The 19,826-nt window shown below is 47.9% G+C and overlaps 1 protein-coding gene across 2 annotated transcripts; it reads right to left on the bottom strand.

The window, feature by feature from the left end:
• Nucleotides 1-2,933: 2,933 nt before the first annotated feature.
• Nucleotides 2,934-16,967, bottom strand: P2RX2 (purinergic receptor P2X 2). 2 transcript variants are annotated; one of them, XM_077307697.1, is made up of 12 exons: nt 16,558-16,967; nt 15,094-15,229; nt 13,355-13,426; nt 11,959-12,034; nt 11,336-11,420; nt 10,249-10,329; nt 9,837-9,975; nt 6,459-6,589; nt 5,310-5,400; nt 4,744-4,809; nt 4,575-4,652; nt 2,942-3,317 (listed from the first exon to the last, which is right to left on the bottom strand). In XM_077307697.1, the coding sequence occupies exons 1-12, from the start codon at nt 16,683-16,685 to the stop codon at nt 3,213-3,215; spliced, it is 1,188 nt and encodes a 395-aa protein (XP_077163812.1). In that variant the 5' UTR covers nt 16,686-16,967; the 3' UTR covers nt 2,942-3,212. The 2 variants fall into 2 exon arrangements, with proteins under 2 accessions (XP_077163813.1, XP_077163812.1); XM_077307698.1 differs by lacking the exon at nt 13,355-13,426 and having other exon boundaries at nt 2,934-3,317.
• Between the last annotated feature and the right edge of the window lie 2,859 nt (nt 16,968-19,826).

The following is a 19,826-nucleotide window of genomic DNA, read 5'->3' as shown; positions in this document are numbered from 1 at the left end:
CCTTCTGGGGGTCCTCGAAGCTTGAAAATTTATTTCAACCGTCAAAAGGTTGGAAAAGGCTGGTCTAGAGAGGGCCCTTCCTAGATGTTGATGATTTTTAACCAACTGATAGCTTTTCCCCAGCATTCCCCCAAGATATTCCTTTTCCAGCTTGTGCCCCATTTTGTGGCCGCAGCTGCCTGACTATAGCAGCAAACTGAGCAGTCTGTCCAGGAGGAAATCTGATCTCTCATCACTTTGGACCCCATTAGGACGGTGGTGAAGATGAGCTGACCAGCATTCACCGTGATAAAGAGTGGGAAACCAAACCTTTCCCAAGGGAGCAGAGCAATCTGAAGGTAATTGGATTGTGGAAGCAACACGATCCAGTGAAGCTTGGCTTCTTTTGTCCTCCCGGCTTTTATTTAATTTTTTTTCCTGAGAGTGCGCTGGGAGATGCCAGCAAGGCTGTATGACGTACTCTACATGGACCGAGAAATCATCTTCCTCCTCTTCAGAAGGTAGGTGATTTTCCAGAAAATAAGATGAGGGTTTAATGCTGAGATTAGGCGTACAGGAAGGCAGTGCGTCAACCCAAGATGGTGGCGGGGGCATCACCATTATTCATTTCATTTCATTTTCTAAGGCCGGAACCTGTTTTGCCTTTCAGGATGGTGCAGAAAGGGAAATTTCGGTAGTCACAGCTCACCTCTCTGCATCAAGTTATATCTTCCCAGAATTCCCTCTGATACAGATTCAGGATTTGGGCTTCCTTTTCACCTGGTGGCCAAAAGCCTGTCTGGTGAGCAGATTATTAAGAGCAGGAACGGGATGGTGAGAAATGTCAAGGGCTCCTTGTTACACTTTGCATTCATCTTTTTAGCCAAGAGAAGGCCCCTCGTCTCACTATCTTTCTCAACCCAGTGGCTTGCGAATCCCTCTGTGACCCAGTAGGCAACTCTATGACCTAATAGTCCCCTCTCTCCCCAAGACCTTGGAGTTTGGTTGTGTTTGGGAGACAACCTCTGGTGTCATTGCTCCCCTCCCTTCATCTGTCAGGTTCTGAAGCAGGGATGTGCACCAAAGAAATAATTCAGTACTGTTTCAATTACGACTGAATCGATTCGGGTATACCCGAATCAACAAATCCCATTACCAATGCAGGAATTCGGGTTTGGATGATTGGAGTACAGTCAAATCTATTTGACAACAGCCCGGTCTCTCTCCACAGATCAGCTATTTGGGGCTGTTACGTCTATTGAAATGCATCCCCCCAGTACAGTTGGACTCTGTGTTGTAGGGTGAGGCATGCTGGGGGAAGGCATTTAAAAGGACCTAGGTCTGTTTAAATGCCTCTCTCCAGGAGTACAGAGCTGAACAAACAGTTTGTTGGGGTCTCCAGCAGACCCCGCCGAGGCTGCAGAGAGCCTGCTCTTTGCAGATTCAGAGGCGTCTGCTGGAGAGAAAGGCCTTCTCAATCAGTTGACTCATGAATCAGCCAAATCAAGCCGGAATCAATTCTATTTAAAATAATGGGGCGTGCGAATCCGCTTGTATAAGCCCATAAAAATACCCTAGTTAGCATTAATTCGAGTATTTTCAGGCTTATCTAAGACAAAATCGTACCTCCCTATTCGAAAGTAGATCTCTCCTAGTTGGTGATATACCTGTGGGGGAATTTTGCCTGAAGCAAACTCCACTGGTGAGTATTGGGAACTGGAAATGTGCTGGGATTTGCTCTGGAGGGGGAAGAGCTGGGCAATGAGATTAGGGACATCCATCAGCCTGCTCGCCTTCCTCAATTACCTCCAAATGCTTTTCTAATTGACTTAGCCCGCTCAAGGAGCACTTAGCAGCATCAGGGCTGTGCAACCGTCCATGGGACATGCAAAGCAAGCATGGCCAAGTGGAGTGAGGAATGTGGTATTCCGAGGGGAGGGGGATGGTTCTGAAATGAGGGGAGGGGGAGAGTGACTAGCAAATGCTCTCCATAGCTTAACAATGGGCAGGAAACCTCTGGCCCATGAAGCGTCAGGAAGAATGGATATTTGGCAAGAAGGAGATTTTACACCAGCTGAAGTTCAATGAAACGCAGCGAAAGTTCAGCAGTGGAATAGGCTGCCTAAGGAGGTGGTGAGCTCCCCCTCACTGGCAGTCTTCAAGCAAAGGTTGGATACACACTTTTCTTGGATGCTTTAGGATGCTCAGGGCTGATCCTGCGTTGAGCAGGGGGTTGGACTAGATGGCCTGTATGGCCCCTTCCAACTCTATGATTCTATGAAAGGTATCCGAGTCCTGCCTGCTTCTCCACCTGTCATCCTGCCTGGACCTTTATCCTAGGAAGATCTGAAGGCCACCCTATATATTACACTCAACCTCTTGCCAGGTGTATTCACTACAATTCCCCTTCCCTTGGCAGCAGTTGCCACTGAGGAGCAGCAGAAACAGAGATGCCTGCCAAGTGATGGTCCCAAATTGTAACAATCCCCTCAATATCTGGCACCTGAGACACAGTTTTTTTTCCTGAATTCAGTCTAGGGCCATTGGCTCACCTCAAAAATGAACAACATCCTGTGAAAGAGGCCAGGCCAGGCTGATGCACTGCTGTGTCTCTACTTTACAGGACAACTAACTGCATCAGGTCAGTCACCCTCCCTGCAAAGAGACTGCTGGGACTCATGCTGAGACACACTAGGCAGCCTCTCTCAGCAAGCCAGCCTGTGTGCTTATCAGACCCAGATGACTTTACCTGGCTGAGCTGCCTGCTGCAGCCTGCCTAGGTGGAAATGTGCCTCCTTTGTCTCTCAGTATCCGTGTTGTTAAAGAAGGGCAGGATACAGCCAGGATGAGAAGATGTAAAGTCTGCCTAGCTGGAAACCAGGGCCTATTCCGCACACATTGGATAATGCACTTTCTATGTGCTTTTGCAGCTGGATTTTCCTGTGCGGAACAGGATAATCCACTTCTAAAGTGCGTTGAAAGTGCATTATCTAACATGTGTGGAATGGGCCCAGATCTAGAGCCCGATTCTTTAAACTCTCATGGCTAAGCTACTTATGTGCTGCAAAAACCAAATCAGACAAGAGTTGCTGTTTTAGGCCCTTATGGCGAAGATGACAGAGGCGTGTGGCATCAGGGAGGGCTAATGAATTTATTACAGCAGGAGCAGTCACGGGGAAAGATGAGTCCATCGCGTGCCTGAACAAGACTGGAAACCTGGAAAGCGGCGGGACTCAGAGGTGGATGGGAGCCTTGGAGTCTGCCAGTGAGGAGTCCGGGGTGCAGGAAGCGCTCGTGCTGAATTCTGTGGTCGGGGTCATCTTTGGACTCTTGGACATCTGGGCAGAGGTGGGAGAAAGGAGGGGCAGTTAGTGGCTGGATTTTGCAGATGGATTGGCAGTTGAAATTCCCAGTTGTGGAGCAGATGGAGGGGAAATTATCCTTTAGCGTGACAAATGCCATTTTGTAACGCTGCTCCGTTCTGTTTGCTTAAGAGTCGGACACAACTGAATGGCTAGCCACAACAAAAAGAGCTAATTTTTATAACCCACGTTTCACTACCCGATGGAGTCTCAGAGCAGCCCTTCCTCTTCCCACAGCAGACACCTTGTGAGGTAGGTGGTGCTGGGAGAGCTCTGCCAGAACTGCTCTGTGAGAACTGCTCTAACAGGACTGTGACTAGTGCAAGGTCACCCAGCTGGCTGCATGTGGAGGAGTGGGGATTCAAACCCATTTCTCTTAAGTAGAGGTCACTGCTCTTAACCATCACACCAAGCTGGCTCTCAAGCAAGAAAGACTTGGAGAGCTAAAATTTGGCCTGCTCCTTCCACCCTGCAAGGCTTAGGGTGGGGTTGGCACTCAGTCCATAGTGAGCTCTCAGCACTGTAGAGGTGGGTAGAATGGACTTCCAAGGGCAAGAACTGCTGTAGGATCATAAAAAACAAACCTTCCCGAAAACAGAAATGTAACGCGTAGAGATTGGGCTGTACTGGAGCATTCTTCTCAATGAGGTGGGAAGAGAGGGCGCATTAAGCATGAAAAAAATAGAACCACTACCCCACCTTCAGTTGGTCTTATTGCTGCACTCCTGTGATCAGTTCTAAAGCAGAAAATCTTCAAGCTATTCTGGTATCCTTGAGAAGCCTTGGAATGGCGTCACACGAAAATTGGTTCTGTTCCCCCACACATACACAGAGGCACAGGCACCACCCAGACTGAACATCATACGAAAACCAGTTTTACGCCTGGCTCAGCTCTGTGACCCCGAAGTGACCATGGTTCGCTGGTCCCCTCCTCTTTTGGTGGCCCTACTTGCAGGCAGGCTCAAGCAGAGCAACAGCAACCTACAAAGCCCTGGCTGTGCATGAACTCTAAGCTCATCTGCCACGTAGAGGGGTTCCCTGTTGGAAAGCCACTGGAGACCAGGGGCACAGTGATGCTCTTGCACAGCTCTTGGGGTATGTGCAGAAGAACTCCAGCACGGATTAAGATCTGTATTAATTTAGTGTGAGGAGGAGTGTTCATTTAGGCCCCCGGGTGAAAAAGCTAAAACCTCTCAAGCCAGATTTCCTGGCTTGCAAACCGCAGTCCTGTACCTGGTCAAACTTTCGAGCACTGTACACTTCGTTCTTGTTCATGAAGGTCAATAAAATCCAGTCGCAGAGGAAGGAACCCTGGACAGGAGGCAAGAGACGGAGCAATCAGGTCCTGAAAGGAAACGCTTCCATCCCGGAGCAAAGCAACCGCAGGGGCACGAATACTCACCACTCCCACGGATGTCAGGGCCGTGGCCAAGTTAATGATGGTGGGAATAAGGCTGAACTTGCCTGCCTGTTGAAGAGCATATGAAGAAACACCATTGGTTTCTTGTAGAAATACACCCAAAGCAAGCGAAACCAATAAGCAAAAGGTTGTGTCTTCTTGAGATTTATTAAATCCAAAATGATATATATATATATATTTATTTTATATAGATATAGAAAAGAACAAGGAAAGAATATATTTGATTACAATATCACCCCTCCCTCTCCCCCCCCCCAAAGTCCCCATTTGCTTGAAGTTTCGTATCGCCGAACCATTTGGTTCCAAAATCATTTAGGATTTAATAAATCTCAAGAAGACACAACCTTTTGCCTATTGGTTTCGTTTGCTTTGGGGGCATGCCTGTTGAAGAGAGCAAAAGACCTCCATTAGCACTGGCACAGCGTAAGCCGTCTGCAAACGGAGGGCCCTTGGAGCCCAATCTCATACCATTACGGATTTGGGGAAGTAGCAAGTCCCTTGGGGGTGGGGTTGGGGGCGGGGATAGGAAGGACCCACGTCTCGCTCACCTGGCCATGCACAATCACATCAATGCGGATCCCGTAGGCCTTGATCAAGGTGCGAGTGCTCTTCCCACTGCAATGATAGTACTTGGCAAACCTGGATGCCAGAAAGTGGAGTTAGGGGGTGGAGTGAAATTGTCTCAGTATCACCGGCACCAAACCTTCTCCCCTGCACAGTCCTCTGGTCACGTCCACAGACAGCAGGCAGCTGACTTAGGAAAGATTGTCCTCCCCCCCCCCCCAGTTATGCACCTTAGCCTTTAAGAAATGGCAGGCCAAAGAGAACTGCTAACCGGGAAGGGAAACTTTTGTGGAATATGGTTAATCATAAGCACTAATGTTTTCCTCCTGCCCCCAGCCTGCGAAGGGACCTGCATCTTCGGGAGGTTTTAGATGTCTTTATAGAAGGGTCAAGAGCCTCTTGTGGCACAGAGTGGTAAGGCAGCGACATGCTGTCCGAAGCTGTCTGCCCATGAGGTTGGGAGTTCGATCCCAGCAGCTGGCTCAAGATTGACTCAGCCTTTCATCCTTCCGAGGTCGGTAAAATGAGTACCCAGCTTGCTGCTGGGGGGTAAACGGTCATGACTGGGGAAGGCACTGGCAAACCACCCCGTATTGAGTCTGCCATGAAAACGCTAGAGGGCGTCACCCCAAGGGTCAGACATGACTCGGTGCTTGCACAGGGGACACCTTTACCTTTACCTTATAGAAGGGTCAAAGGCACAACCTGATACCCAGTCCACCAGGGAGTCTACAGAACACTGTGCTAAGGATGCAAACAAAGACCCTCCTCAAGACCATGACTCAAAATCTCTCCCTGCCCCTTTTAGAACATCCAGCCATTCTGGAGACCTCCAAGTCCTGCATGCTGGTTTGTTGCACTCTGATGGAGCTTAAATCAAAGGCATTATGTATCTTTGATCGATGTACAGCTACCTGGAACCTCCCTCACTACGAAGAGGCAGCAGAATTCCTTTGCTCTAGAGGGGGCTGCATCTGCATCTTTGCCCAAGTCTTCATCAAGAGGTATACACAGAACAGAGTCTCACTCAGAAACATAGAATCAGATGCATGCCCCAGACATAATAAAACCCTGAGGGAGAAGCTGCAACATTCTTTTTCCTCGGGGCATCAAAACGGAGAGTGTGCTGTCACCTGTAATTGTAGCCCGAGGATGCCTGAGCCCACTTGGGATCAAGCCTGCGGAAGGAGTAGCGGGGGTTGCACGCTGAGTCCGGCAGGTCCAGGTTACAGTTCCAGTTGATGATCACTCCGATCACCCCTCCCTGCGAAAAGGGAATGGGTGCAGAATTAGCAGTGGCGAAGCCTTCCAAATCCCAGGGCCATGTGGGATAATGTGTTTTCAGCACCCTAACTGAGGAAAAGATGGTGAGCAGAGTGTGCTGGAACTTTCATTTCCTTATTAACATTTCAGAAAGGAACAGAAATGAGCATGAGTATAAGAAGAAGAAGAAGGGTCGTTTTTTATATGCCGCTTTTCTCTACCCGAAGAAATCTCAAAGCAGCTTATATTCGCCTTCCCTTTCCTCTCCCCACAACAGACACCCTGTGAGGTAGGTGGGTCTACAGCAAGGTGGCCAGATTGTCCCACTTTTGGAGGGACATCTGAGGGCACCTGGCAAATTATACTTATGTTAAAATTTTAAAAAATATGTATTACAATACCATTTTTTCATTCTATGAAAAATTTTGTTGTTCCATATAGACCAAATTTTTAATCAAGAACCGCCTTGGTCAATGGTGTCCCGCTTTACCAATGTTAAAATCTGGTCACCTTAGTCTACACTACAGCACTCTGAGAGAACTGCTCTGCAAGAACAGCTCTTGGAGAACTGTGACTACTACAGAGTCCTCCGACTGGTTGCATGTGGGGGAGCGGGGAATCAAGCCTAGTCCTCCAGATTACAGACCATTGCTCTTTAACCACTATTGCACGCTTGCTCTCCTCCTGTACATGCCTCGTGGAAATGGAAATGAACAGGGGCTGCAAGGTGTCTGGGCCAGGAACCTCAACACCAGGCTGTGATAGAAAACTGGTGCTTGCATTAGTTGCTGGTGAGGCAGGCTAGAGGAATCAGCTAGCATGCCTGAACCGGTTATATTTGGGGCTTGGGAGCTTACTCTACTTAATGCTGCTTTGGGATCCCCACTACTTTAAGCAGAACAGCTCTCTCCTTATAATCCTGTCCCTACCTGCAAATCTGAAAACAACCCAATTGTTATGAAGGTGAGTTTCCAGCACATACATTGTGTTGTTGACCCCCGCTCCCCGCTCTTGCATAGACTTCTCATGTTCATGTAGGAGGAAAGTATCTGAATCTCCCTGGGTTAAATATTAGCCTCCAGCCCAGCTGCCTGGGCCATAAGAGCAAATCCAAAACCCCTGGACCACTTCTTTTGTCAATTACAAAGCTTGGAGCTGCCGAGATGGCTGAGAGACTGGCTTTACTGAAGCAACTGATAATTTACTCCATCCCGGAGGAGCTATTAGGGCTGATTGATGTGAAAAGAAAGGCAATTAAAGGCCAGCCAGCTACCCGGAATTGGCAAATGCAACCTCCTTGGCTGGCAGAGGCCATAGCTTGGAAGCTACATCCCTGGCTGGGATTGGAATAGGGACAGGTGGCAACAGGCATGGGCTACTCCAAAGTGCACATGGGGAGGGTGGGACAGCCTCACACCAGTCTGCAAAGCTTCGGATGACCCTCTGGGTCATGCAGTGGCTGAAACCCAGGTGCCATCAAGAGGTCCACCAGCAGAGCCAGAACTCTAGAACAGGGGTAGTCAACCTGTGGTCCTCCAGATGTTCATGGACTACAATTCCCATGAGCCCCTGCCAGCAAACGCTGGCAGGGGCTCATGAGAATTGTAGTCCATGATCATCTGGAGGACCACAGGTTGACTACCCCTGCTCTAGAAGCTTTTCTGCTGTTGCCCCCCCCCCCCAGCACCAAGAATACAGACCCAAGAAGAAGAAGAGTTGGTTCTTATATGCCGCTTTTCTCTCCCAGGAGTCTCAAAGCGGCTTCCAATTGCCTTCCCTTTCCTCTCCCCACAACAGACACCTTGTGAGGGAGGGGAGGCTGAGAGAGCCCTGATATTCCTGCTGGGTCAGAACAGCTTTCTCAGGGCTGTGACTAGCCCAAGGTCACCCATCTGTCTGCATGTGGGGGAGAAGCAGGGAATAAAACCCGGCTCACCAAATTAGAAGCTGCCACTCTAAACCACGCCAAGCTGGCTCTCTATATACTGTGTGGCTAAAGGCCACTGATGGGCATCTGTCCCATATGTTTATCCAATCCCTATTTGAGGCGCTCTGTGTTTGTAGCCACCTCTACTGCCTGCAGCTGTGAATTCCTCATATTCATTACTCTTTGGGTGAAGCACTTTCTTTTGTCTGTTCTAGGCCTTCTGTTCATTCGTTGCATTGAACGCCAAGTTCATGTATTGTGATGAAAAAGGAGAAGTGCTATTGTTCCTACCTTCTCTATCCCATGCATGAGTTTGTAAACCTTTCTCATGTCACCCCTCAATCATAATTTCTCCAGGCATAATTTCTTCTTCATAGGGAAGGTGTTCCACCCCCTTAGAATCTTTTTAGTAGCCCTTTTATGCACCTTTGCCAATGCTCTCATATCTTTTTTGAGGCATGTGGACCAGAACTGTGCACAGTATTCTAAATCAAACGAAAGCCTGGTGACACATCGAAGTACATTTATTTCAGTATGAGCTGGAGTGAGCTTTTGTTGGCTTCTGCAGATAGATGTGTGAAGGGAAAATCTTACTGGGAAGCCTTATGAGGAGGTGGGGAATTGCCAGGGCTTGCTGTGAATTACACCATGAGTCTTTCTTCAAGAGTAATTCTCAGTGTAAGGGGGAAAGTGAGGAGCTGATGCAGAAAGGCTAGCCGTGAGCCCCATCATAAATCAAAAGAATGAGCACTGACATGCACTGGACAGCAAGAGAGGTCAGAGGTTGGAACAAATAAGCAAAGGAGCCAGCTTGGTATAGTGGCTTGGAGCGGTGGTTTGTAATCTGGCAAGCCAGGTTTGATTCCACACTATTCCATATGCAACCAGCTTGGGTGACATTGGGCAAGTCGCAGTCTTATTAGAGCTCTTCTCGCAGAGCAGTTTCTCTCAGAACTCTCTCAGCCCCACCTACCTCACAGGGTGTCTGTTGTGGGGAGAGGAAGGGAAGGCAATTGTAAGCCACTTTGAGACTCCTTCAGGTAGAGCAAAGCTGGGTATAAAAACCAACACTTCTCAAATGGTTTAAGTGAAATTAACTTATTGATACAAGGGTATTGTCTGAGAAACATGTTAAGACCAGCCAATTAAAAATTCTAAAAAGTGAGTTCTGTAGAGGTGTTAGTGCAAGCTATCTCAACCAGGGTTTCATGACAGGCTTTGTGGAACTGTGATAGCTCCATCAGGGCCCTCAGCTCTCCCACAAGAATCCAGTCAAAAGGCCTGGACAGAAAGAGGGGCAATTCGGCTATGCAATGGATACCGTTTCAGCCAGCTCAGTGAAGTTCTCGCCTGCTTGCTCCACAATGAAGCCCAGTTTGAAGATGGGGCAGTAGAGGTCCGTGGTCTCATTGAAGGTGCAATTCCTCAGGTAGCCATCTTTGTTTTCCTTGATGTTCCCTCTTGGAAGAAACAGAGTGAGGATCAGAAAGCCCAATACTGCTCTGAATGGCCCATTCACGCAAACATTTGATTACTTAAAAAGAAGAGGATTAAAGCAAGCCAGTTTGCCACTTCATACCTAATCTTTAGTCATTTGTCCAAGTCACCACCCACCTCTAGTTTTCTGAGTAGCTCCCTTTAGATCGGGATGAAAAATTATGTTGACCAGGCATCCCACCCTATCCCTAGACCTCTCCCCCGGAAAGCAGCACTAGATCCTTGGAAGTCCTTACTTGGAAAACCGGAAGCGAGGGAAATGGATGTTATTCTTGATGAGGATGGTGAACTCTGGTGCCATCTTCCCGAGCTCCTCACTAGCAAACCAAAACAACAGATTAAGAAGCACAGATTGAAGGGGACATGCTCACTTTATCCTTGAAACTAAAAGCTCATCCCCACCAGCCTCTCCATCCAAATGTTTTTCACCTGTCTGTGTTCATTTCTGGTATCAGAGACCAATGAAGGGCAGCCTGGCCAGGAGGTACCACTGGTGTTCTTAACTATACAGTAGGAGTAAGGGATGGGGTGGGGGAGAAGGAGCCAACAACTGTTACCTAAGTGCTCCTTTGTCTCTCTAAATCAGACAACTGGGTCAGACCCACATTTGAAGACTGCCAATGCTACATGTACTTTGGGCCCGAGACTCAAGGGCGGTGTGCTAGAAGCACTGTTGTGCGTGAATGTCACACAAAACCACACACACACACACACAATCATTGATTTCATCCAGCTGTTTTCCACAGTCAAGCAGGTTTTTGAAGTGAACGCCTGCCTGCGGGGGAGGTAACAGTGAGCTAATTCTATACCAGTGGTTCTTAACCTGAGGGTCGGTACCCCTTTGGGGGTCGAACGACCCTTTCACAGGGGTCACGGCAGGGTGAGCAGTTGGCCCTCCACACAGCAGCCTTGCAGGGTAGATCGAGATCAAGCATTCGTCTGTCTGGAGCAGCAGAAAAGATCAAGATCAGCATGGTGGGATAAGAGGCAGAACTGAACTGAGAAACCCCAGGAAAAAAACAATGTATATGCAATGATGAACAATGGATCTTCACACCAATAGTCAGTTTCAGTTTAATTTCTGTGAAAGAACACCTGCATAATTTTATGTTCGGGGGTCACCACAACATGAGGAACTGCGGCATTAGGAAGGTTGAGAACCACTGCTCTATAGTTTCTCTCATCTCAATGTTCTTTAGAAGTCTCTCCTGCCTCCAGTGGAGGAAACTTGTCGGTGCACTTCTCATTGGCAGAGAGAATCAAGGATGAGTGGGAAAGCAACTTCTGGACCACCCAGAATTCCCGGCTGTGCCCCCTCATTACCTGGCAGCTGCTCCATTTTCCACTGGACACCAGGCCATGATCTCACAGGTCTTGTTGGCAGGGACACAGCGACCTGTCTTCTCTCCTATAAGGAAGGATCCACAGGGTACAACATACAATGCACAGATGGACACTGGCTACCCCACAGCCTTCTCTTATCCCAGAAGGTATTATTGTGCTCTTATGCAAACAAGGGATGTGTCTGAAGGGACTGTCACAACACCACATCCACCTAGTGAATCTCTAAGAGAGGCACCACGGTTGAACCAAGGATTTGAGGCCAGAGGGAATACCTAATACCATGGCCTCTAGGTCCGACCCTGTCAGGCTGAAGAACCTGCACTGAATTCTCTGATGGATTCTCCCTCCTTCCCATGCCCATAAGAAAAACCACCATGGCCAATTTTAATATTTAATACAATTTTAATGTGTAAGATTTTGATGCAATATAGAATTGGTTTTGTTATGCAACCTGAGTTTTTATACAGGGATTTTTTTTTTTTGTATTACACAAGTTTGTGATCAGCCCCGAGTTCCTCAATCAATACATAAATAAATTCCCCTGTTCTGCCTTTTATCTGCTACGTTACGGCTCATCTTGATGTGGCTGTGCAGCTACTCACCGTTCCCCAGCATGTCCATCTCACCCATCACACAGTCACTATCAGTGTGGCACATGGCACTACGCACTTTCGCACTCTGTGGGGGGCAGGTGAGAGAGGATAGTAAGAAGTGGGCAAAGAACTGTTCCATGTCAGGGACAGGCAAAAGCACCCCATCGAGGATTATGGGCCTCCATCTACCTTGGTTAGAAAACCTGGTTTGGTTTCATTAATAATTTTTAAGTCAGATTTTTCCTTGTCTACTTTAAAAAAAAAAAGAGTAGGTTCCATTAGTCCCCATTCATTACAATGGGATCTGTGCAGGCAAAACTTCAGGGTACATTGTACCCTTCACAGAGTACAGCTTTTGAATTAGCTCTATAGTAACTAAAAGAAACCACTTGTTCGTTCTCCCCATCTAAATTGTATCAAATACAGTTATACCCTGGACCAGAATGCCACCAAACCCCTGTCTTATATGCCACAGTGGTACCTAGAGTGACCAGACCCACGAAGGGGGCAAGGGGGTCCCCCGGTGGCATGCCCCACCTCTCTGCTAATGATCCCTGCCCCAAAAGGAGGAACATCTAACATTTTAGCAGCATGCCTACATCATATCTGGGTCATGTTGGAGGTCACATGAGCACATTGGTACATCATAGGATTAAACTCCTTGTCCCTGGTAAGCCCATCCCCATCCCCTGCTGGCTTGCAGGAGGGACCTGGCAGCCCTAATGTGACTTCTAGGAGCTTTTCTGCCTTGACTGGTGGAACGCTCTGCCAACAGAGATCAGGCCCTGTGTGACTTTAACCAGTTCCGCAGGTCCCGTAAGACAGAGCTGTCCTACCAGGTTTATGGTTGAGGCGAGAGAGAACATCAAGAAATGCTGGCCTCACTGTTGAAACAGATGGAAGATCTGCCCCCCTCCCAAGTTCCATGAAATGGGGGGGGGGGGGGCTGATGCAATGTATGCATATGCTTTTAATGGCTAAAATCAGAATTACAGAAAGGGTGGGTTACAAAAATGTTCATTTTATTTAATGGTCTGTTTTGTTTTGAATGAACTTTAGTGCAGTGTATCCTTAAATTATTATTATTAATGATATATTTGTTTATTTTTTGTACCTATGCTTGCGACCTCAAACTTTCAGGCATCCAGCAGTATGCACAGCATCCAAATTAAAAAGTGGGGGAGAGGAAATGCCAGGGGAAATTTCAGACAATGAACGAGGAAGCGAGATTAATAAATGAATACTGTGCAGAAAAACATGATAATTTTGTCCATAGACCTGTAGGACGGTTAGTGCATTTCTAAGGAAGTATTAACTTCCCATCAGAGGAACCAGGAAATGGAAAGCTAGATGGGGGCAGGAAATGGGATGAGGTGTGGGCAACTTCTGGCTTCAGCTCTCCTACCTCAGGGCAGGTCTTCTGGGTCTGTGAAGGGGTGACTTGGACACGGGTGATGATACTGAATACGCTCCCTCCCTGTGGAGAATATACATGAACATACATGAAGCTGCCTTATACAGGATCAGACCCTTAACCATCAAGGTCAGTATTACCTACTCTGACATCAGCTCTTTGGAGTCTTAGGCAGAGGTCTTCCACATGACTTATCATCTGATCCTTTAGGCTGGAGTTGCTGGAAATTGGACGTGGGACCTTCTGCATGCCAAGCAATTACTCTACTACTGAGCCATGATGCCTTCCCAAGGAGATAGTGGGTAAGAAGAGAAGACACCCAACCAACCAACTTCTGTGTGTGTGTGTGTGTGTTTGTGTGTGCGCATGCAAGAGAGAGAGAGAAAGGGTCTCCAGGTTAATGGATATTATATCACTGATGATTCTATTAACACAGCCTCAGCCTGTTGAAGAACACCACATCCCAGTCTTAGCAAATGGGCCACTGTTTATGATGAAGCTTGGTCACTACTGAATGCCACAAGTAATTCTTATCAAAATGCTCTGCCTCCCTCCTTCCCCTATTGGGGTGGACCCTGCTTCCACCCCTTCTTCTCTCTTAAGAAGAGTCAGCTTGGTGTAGTGGTTAGGAGGGCAGAATTCTAATCTGGTTAGTCGGGTTGGACTCCCTGCTCCTCCTCCACCTGCAGACCTTGGGCTTGCCACAGCACTGATAAAGCTGTTCTGACCGAGCAGTGATATCAGGGCTCTCTCAGCCTCACCCACCCCACAGGGTGTCTGTTGTGGGGAGAGGAAAGGGAACGCGATTGGAAGCTGCTTTGAGACTCCTTCGAGTAGAGAAAAGCGGCATATAAGAACCAACTCTTCTTCTTCTTTAGGGACCAAGGAAGGGAGAGGGAGAAAACAAAAACCTAACATGACACCAGTTCAAGATATACAGACCAAGATAAATTTCTTGCAATAGCAGTGCTGTATATCTGCCAGAGCACTGGTCTTCACTGGATGGATCAGGACCCCAAACTGGGTCACCCTGGATCACATCAGGACTGCATCTGGTATTTTATTTTACCTTTAAAAAAATTTAAGTCAGCAGTATATTGGTTAGAGTGCTGCACTCATTCAGAAAAGACCCAGATTCAAATCTCCATTTGCCATGAAACTTAACTGAGAGATCTTGAGCAAGTCACTCCCTCTCAGCCTAGCCTACCTCACAGGGTTCTGGCGAAGACAGAGGGCACAGGACGGAACGGTGCATGCCACCCTGAGTTCTTTGGAGGAAGGGTGCAATAAAACATGGACTAAGTAAATAATAAATAAGGAAGGGAAGTAAAATAAATAGAGAGTGTGTAGGTGGGCCAGGAAGACAAGCAAGAAGATAGACATGTGCAGTGAAAATGGAAAGGTGAATCCCACGTAGCAAAATGCATGTAAAATGTAAACATGTGGAGGCTACAGAGTTTGAGACTTTAATCCTATGCCCTCTTCCATGAAAGTAAATCCAGTACACATAATGGGACTTCCAAGCACACATGCATAGATTCATACTCTATGTCTACAAGATGCTCCAACCCATCAATGGCTCTGCAGAGGCTCAGGCCAGATTCTTTCCTAACTTTGCCCAGAATCTGTCAGGTTAGCTCTGGTCTATCTCTGGATCCAACCACTGTCCTTTGGCTTTGGGGTGCATCTTAGTTCCCCGCCTGCAGGGGGCGCTCTCATATCCTCCTCACCTCTGGCGGCTTCACATACTCCTCCACATCCCAAACCTTCTGTTGTGAGCGGGTGACTCCCTTCACCTTGGTGATGACAGAGCTCTCAGGGCCCGACTCGCTCTCCTGGTAGCCCTTCTGGATGATGAACACGTACCTGTGATGGATGAGAGGGTTTGGTGTGTTTTTAATGAGGTGCCAAGTATCTTCCCCCTTCATGCCAGATTTGTGGGGAGACTGGATGTGATTGGTTGCAGACAGCCAATGGAAAAGGCTCTCTGTATCTGGTTGCACTCTGACCCAGTTGGCCTCCCAGTTTCAAAGTATTGGGGGAGGGGGTCCCCACCAATGGACAAACTGGGAGGATTGTAAGAGAGCCCAAAACCACCTTCTGAAACACATTCTGGGGCTTGACAATATGAAACCACCTGCTGAAATCAAGCATGGAACTAATACTTGGATTTGTCTACCGGGAGAGTTATTGGACCATGCGTGCAGGGAATTTGCTCCATCTGGCCAAGATCAGCCAGTAGCATAGAAAATGTCTGTTTAATATTTTTGCCTCTTCTGCTAGCACCACAGTGGCAGAGTCTGGGAAAGCAGTGCTTGGGAGACTGTCCAAATGGAACAGAATGCAAATTATATTAATGTCCTATTTCACACTTTCAGAGGTTAAGATCTGGGATGGAAGAGAAGCTGTTAAGCAAGACTCTGGATCAAATGAAGCCATTTGGGATGTCAGGGTAATGAGGATGGGAGGACAGGAAGCTGCCTAATGCAGGGTCAGGCCACTGGTCTACACCACTGACTCTGACTGCCGGCAGTGCTCCAACATCTCAAGCAGGTATTTCTCAAAGTTAGCTTTCTGAGATGCTTTACCTGGAGAGGCCAGGGATCGAACCTGGGACCTTCAGGGAGTGGCCTCATCTCCCCAGGTATGAAGCACACTAAAAGATATCAAACTGACAAACAGCAGCTGTACTTTTGTCCTTGGGAGTGCCCTGAGATAGGCTCAAGAACCAGACCTTGCAACTTGACTCAGTTTAACTGCAGGGATTTGAAAAGGTAAATGTTTTAGCATTTTACAAAGCAGATGTGTTACGTGCTTTCAGCTGGTATTTGTCTTCAATGGTGACAAATGGGTGGTGAGAGAAGGTACATCATCAGAGGCCACGGCATACTGCAACTTTCTTATTTATATAAAAAAAACAAGTCTGCATAAATGAAAAAGACATCATTTAAATGGTATATCCCTTAAGGGCAGGGACTTCTGTCTTTTGCTTAGGTGAGTGTGAACAGCACTGTATACACTGACTGTGCCACCCGTAATGCACACACACATATACACCCAAGTATGTCCATGCCGCCTGTCTTCCTCCGATAGGTAATGCTAAAAATGGAGGTATGCACCATAGCCGCCCACCCAGAATGGTTCCAGACCCACATCTCACCTCCACCCACTGAGCATTTCATGGGAACACTTACCAAATAAAGTAGACCAGGATAAGTAGCTGGACCAGCCTGTAGATCACTCCCAATTGCCGATTCTTCACGACAATCACCTTGGAGGTCTCATAGTTCCAGAATTCCCAGAAGAAATCCCAGCAGCCCATTATGGGTCCTTCCCCAGCTTAGGGGATGGGCAGGGGAAGTCCAGGCAGAGACGCACACCCCTCTTGGGGATGGCCTCTCCTTAAATCGATGGGCACGGCCAGGAGGATCTTCTTCTTCCTCCTGTCCTGCAGCTACGGCCTGCCCTGCTCACTGGGCCCTTTGGGTTCTAGCGAGAGAATGCCCATGCTTTATTTCCCTGTCCTGCTCATCCCAGAGAAGCCTTCTTCAGGGGAGCTGCAGAAGTGCCTCCAACGCTTTCCCTCTTGCAATGAGCAAGCCAGGTTTGCTTGAAAGCTGTGTGGCTGGAGATTCTCTTTCCAGCCTGACAATAGCTGCCCATCCCTGTGACAGGGGTGCCCCCTGTGGTCAGAGTTTGCCAGTGTGTCTCCCAACACACACACACACACACATAAATTCAATCAGTCTCCCAGACATTCCTCAATTCTGTCCCTTGCAGGTGATCAGAAAAGTAGGGTTGTTGACTGCCAGGTGGGACCTGGAGATCCCCTGGAATCACACCTGTTTTACAGACTGTTGAGCTCAGTTCCTCTGGAGAAAACGGCTGGTTTGTAGGTTAGACTGTACTGCAGTGATCCCCAACCCCCGGTCTGGGGACCGGGACCAGTCCGTAGATCAGTTGGTACTGGGCCACGGCTCCTCCTCATCCTCCTCCCCAGCTGCTTCCTCGGGGGCTGCCCTGCCACTCTGCTGCCGGCTCACCTTTGGTGCTCTCAAGGGGCCACCATGGCTGGGGCTTCCCCTCGATGCGGCACTGCGCAGCTTCTGCGCAGTCAGGCGCACCGGCGGGAAAGCAAGTATAGCAGGGGCTCAGGTGGCAGCAGCAACATCCCTCGGCAAAATACCCCCCTCCCTCCGGGCCTCAGTAAAATTGTCAAGCATTGACCGGTCCCCGGTGATAAAAAGGTTGGGGACCACTGCTGTACTGCATTGTACCCCCCATCTTGAAATCCCACCTTGTCCAGGCTCGATCTCCAAAAAATGACCACCTGAGATTCGGCAATGCTACACGTAAGAATTTCTGTCTCACTCTCTGAACTCACCAGTTCTCTTGGGTCACCACCAGGGCCTTCTCCAGGGTATCAAGAACTGGCAGAATCAGAGGAGGGGAACTGATGGGCATGCAGAGGTAGCCCATCAAATTCTTCCTTAAAACCACTGGGTGGGTGGGGTTGACTCATTCCCGGGATCAGGTTCCATCCCCCATTATAGTCAGGAAGGACTTTCTTGCCTAAGCCAGACTGGTTGAGGCCCAGGTGCTTTCCAAAAATAGCACAGCACCCACATGAGACTCAAAGGAAGAATTCGTAGGCATATGGATGAATAAAAGTTATTGGGAAAGAATAAGCACAGATTCTGTAAGGGAAAAACTTGTCTCATTAACCTTTTGGAACAAATTGTGAGTCCAGGGGCACCTTTAAAACCAACAAAGTGTTATTCAAAAGATATGCTCTTGTGTGTAAGCACACTTCTTCAGATACAGTGGAACAGAATTTCCTCAGACAAACATACAGGGAGAGGAAGGGCTGATTGCTCACCTCCCATCCTCTCTCTACCTATGTCTTTGGCTGAGGAAATTCTGTTCCAGTGTGCTTATGCGTCAAAGCTTAGCCTCTTTGCTGCTTACTCCCAATTCCAAATAGTTAATGAACAAAAAGTACCAGACCTAGAACTGAGCCCTGTGGTACCCCACTGCTTACTGTGAAACCACCCTCAGCCCTTTCTGGGAATGGTGTGGCAAAAATCAAATAATAAAATATCTTGAATAGAATTCTGTCAATCTTAAAGGTGCCGCTGGACTTAGTTCTGCTACTTCAGGCCACTTGGCTACCCACTTAAAATCTAGCCATTTATTTATTTGATTTCCAAGCTACCCTCCCAAGGAGATGGTACCCCCCCCCAGATCCCAACATATATACACAATGAGAACAATGGGGCTAGCCAAGGTGGCTAGCCATTGGCTCATACCCCTTGATTAATTCAAACGGATTGGCTATCGCAGTAGCTGTGATGGTTAGAGCCGGGTATACCATGGACCATGTGCTGTCACCTGTAGGATCGACCACATATACAAGGGAATTGGATAAACAAATGGGGCAGAGGCCCATCAGTGGTGTTAACTACTCGAAAGCTCACACCTTGAATAAATCTTTGTTGGTCTTAAAGGTGCTACTGGACTCTGATTTTATTGTGCTACTTCAGACCAACACGGCTACCCATTTGAATCTATGTTAACTACAAGGTATAGATGGACCACTATGATGCCTGGGGGGCATCAATGGGAGGGCTCTTCCAGCTCCTCTGGGGGACCTTCAGGTGGCCCTTGGGTTTTGACCATCTCCCTTACATTTTTATGCGCAGTCTGAGGCTGTTCACCAAGCCATACAAGTAAATAAATCTGTTCTGCTTCTTTCTAATGGCCTTCAACCTTCTCCTAGGCCTATCAGCTGGCCTTCTGCCTGCTTGTTACAAAAAGAAGAAAAAAGAATAGCTCTCCACTACATGGATTGTATGAGCTCTCCCTCTCCTGTGCATCGTCTTGAACCAAAGCAGTTTCCTCAGCCCCATTTGCATGTCTTCTAGGGCCTATTCTGCACACAATAGATAATGCACTTTCAATGCACTATAGTAGATTTTCCTGTTCTGCACAGAACAACCCAGCTGCCAAAACACATTGAAAGTGCATTATCCTATATGTGCAGAATGGGACCTATTCCCACTGTTTTGGGTTATATTTAAATGTGACAGACAGGATGGGCTTTGAAACAGAAAATTCTATACCCTAATAGGTTAAATGACACTTGTCTCCTGACAAACCCTCATGTAGATAAGAGCAAGGACAAGCCCGGAAAGCTCCCTCTGTTTATGTAGATATACGGGAATGCAGTGCAGGAGCCACAGTGGGAAAGGCCCAGGCTCTGGGCAGTGCTAAGTGGGGGAATGCCAGCAGATGAGCAAAAATGTGAGTTCAGACCGAGATCTCAGAACCCAGCCTGAAGTCATAAGCTTGCAAGCTGTGCAACAATCCGATGACCCAGATAATGATACAATGGGGCTGAATGACGAGGCAGCAAAATAGAAGTCTCAGAAATCTGCGTAAACAGGAAGAATACCAGACAGTC

Source organism: Paroedura picta, chromosome 13 (assembly GCF_049243985.1).
Source record: "Paroedura picta isolate Pp20150507F chromosome 13, Ppicta_v3.0, whole genome shotgun sequence".
Lineage (NCBI taxonomy): Eukaryota > Metazoa > Chordata > Lepidosauria > Squamata > Gekkonidae > Paroedura > Paroedura picta.
Note: the sequence above shows the minus strand (reverse complement) of the source record. Positions and strands in the feature narration are given on the sequence as shown.

What these genes read in the sequence shown, in the direction of transcription:
- P2RX2 (XM_077307697.1), bottom strand. Translation starts at nt 16,685, where the DNA reads ATGGGCTGCTGGGATTTCTTCTGGGAATTCTGGAACTATGAGACCTCC. An exon ending in AGTATGTGAAGCCGCCAGAG is followed by an intron (nt 13,427 to 15,093) that starts GTGAGGAGGATA and finishes TATTCTCCACAG; the next exon opens with GGAGGGAGCGTATTCAGTAT. An exon ending in CCCTGACATCCGTGGGAGTG is followed by an intron (nt 4,653 to 4,743) that starts GTGAGTATTCGT and finishes CCTCCTGTCCAG; the next exon opens with GGTTCCTTCCTCTGCGACTG.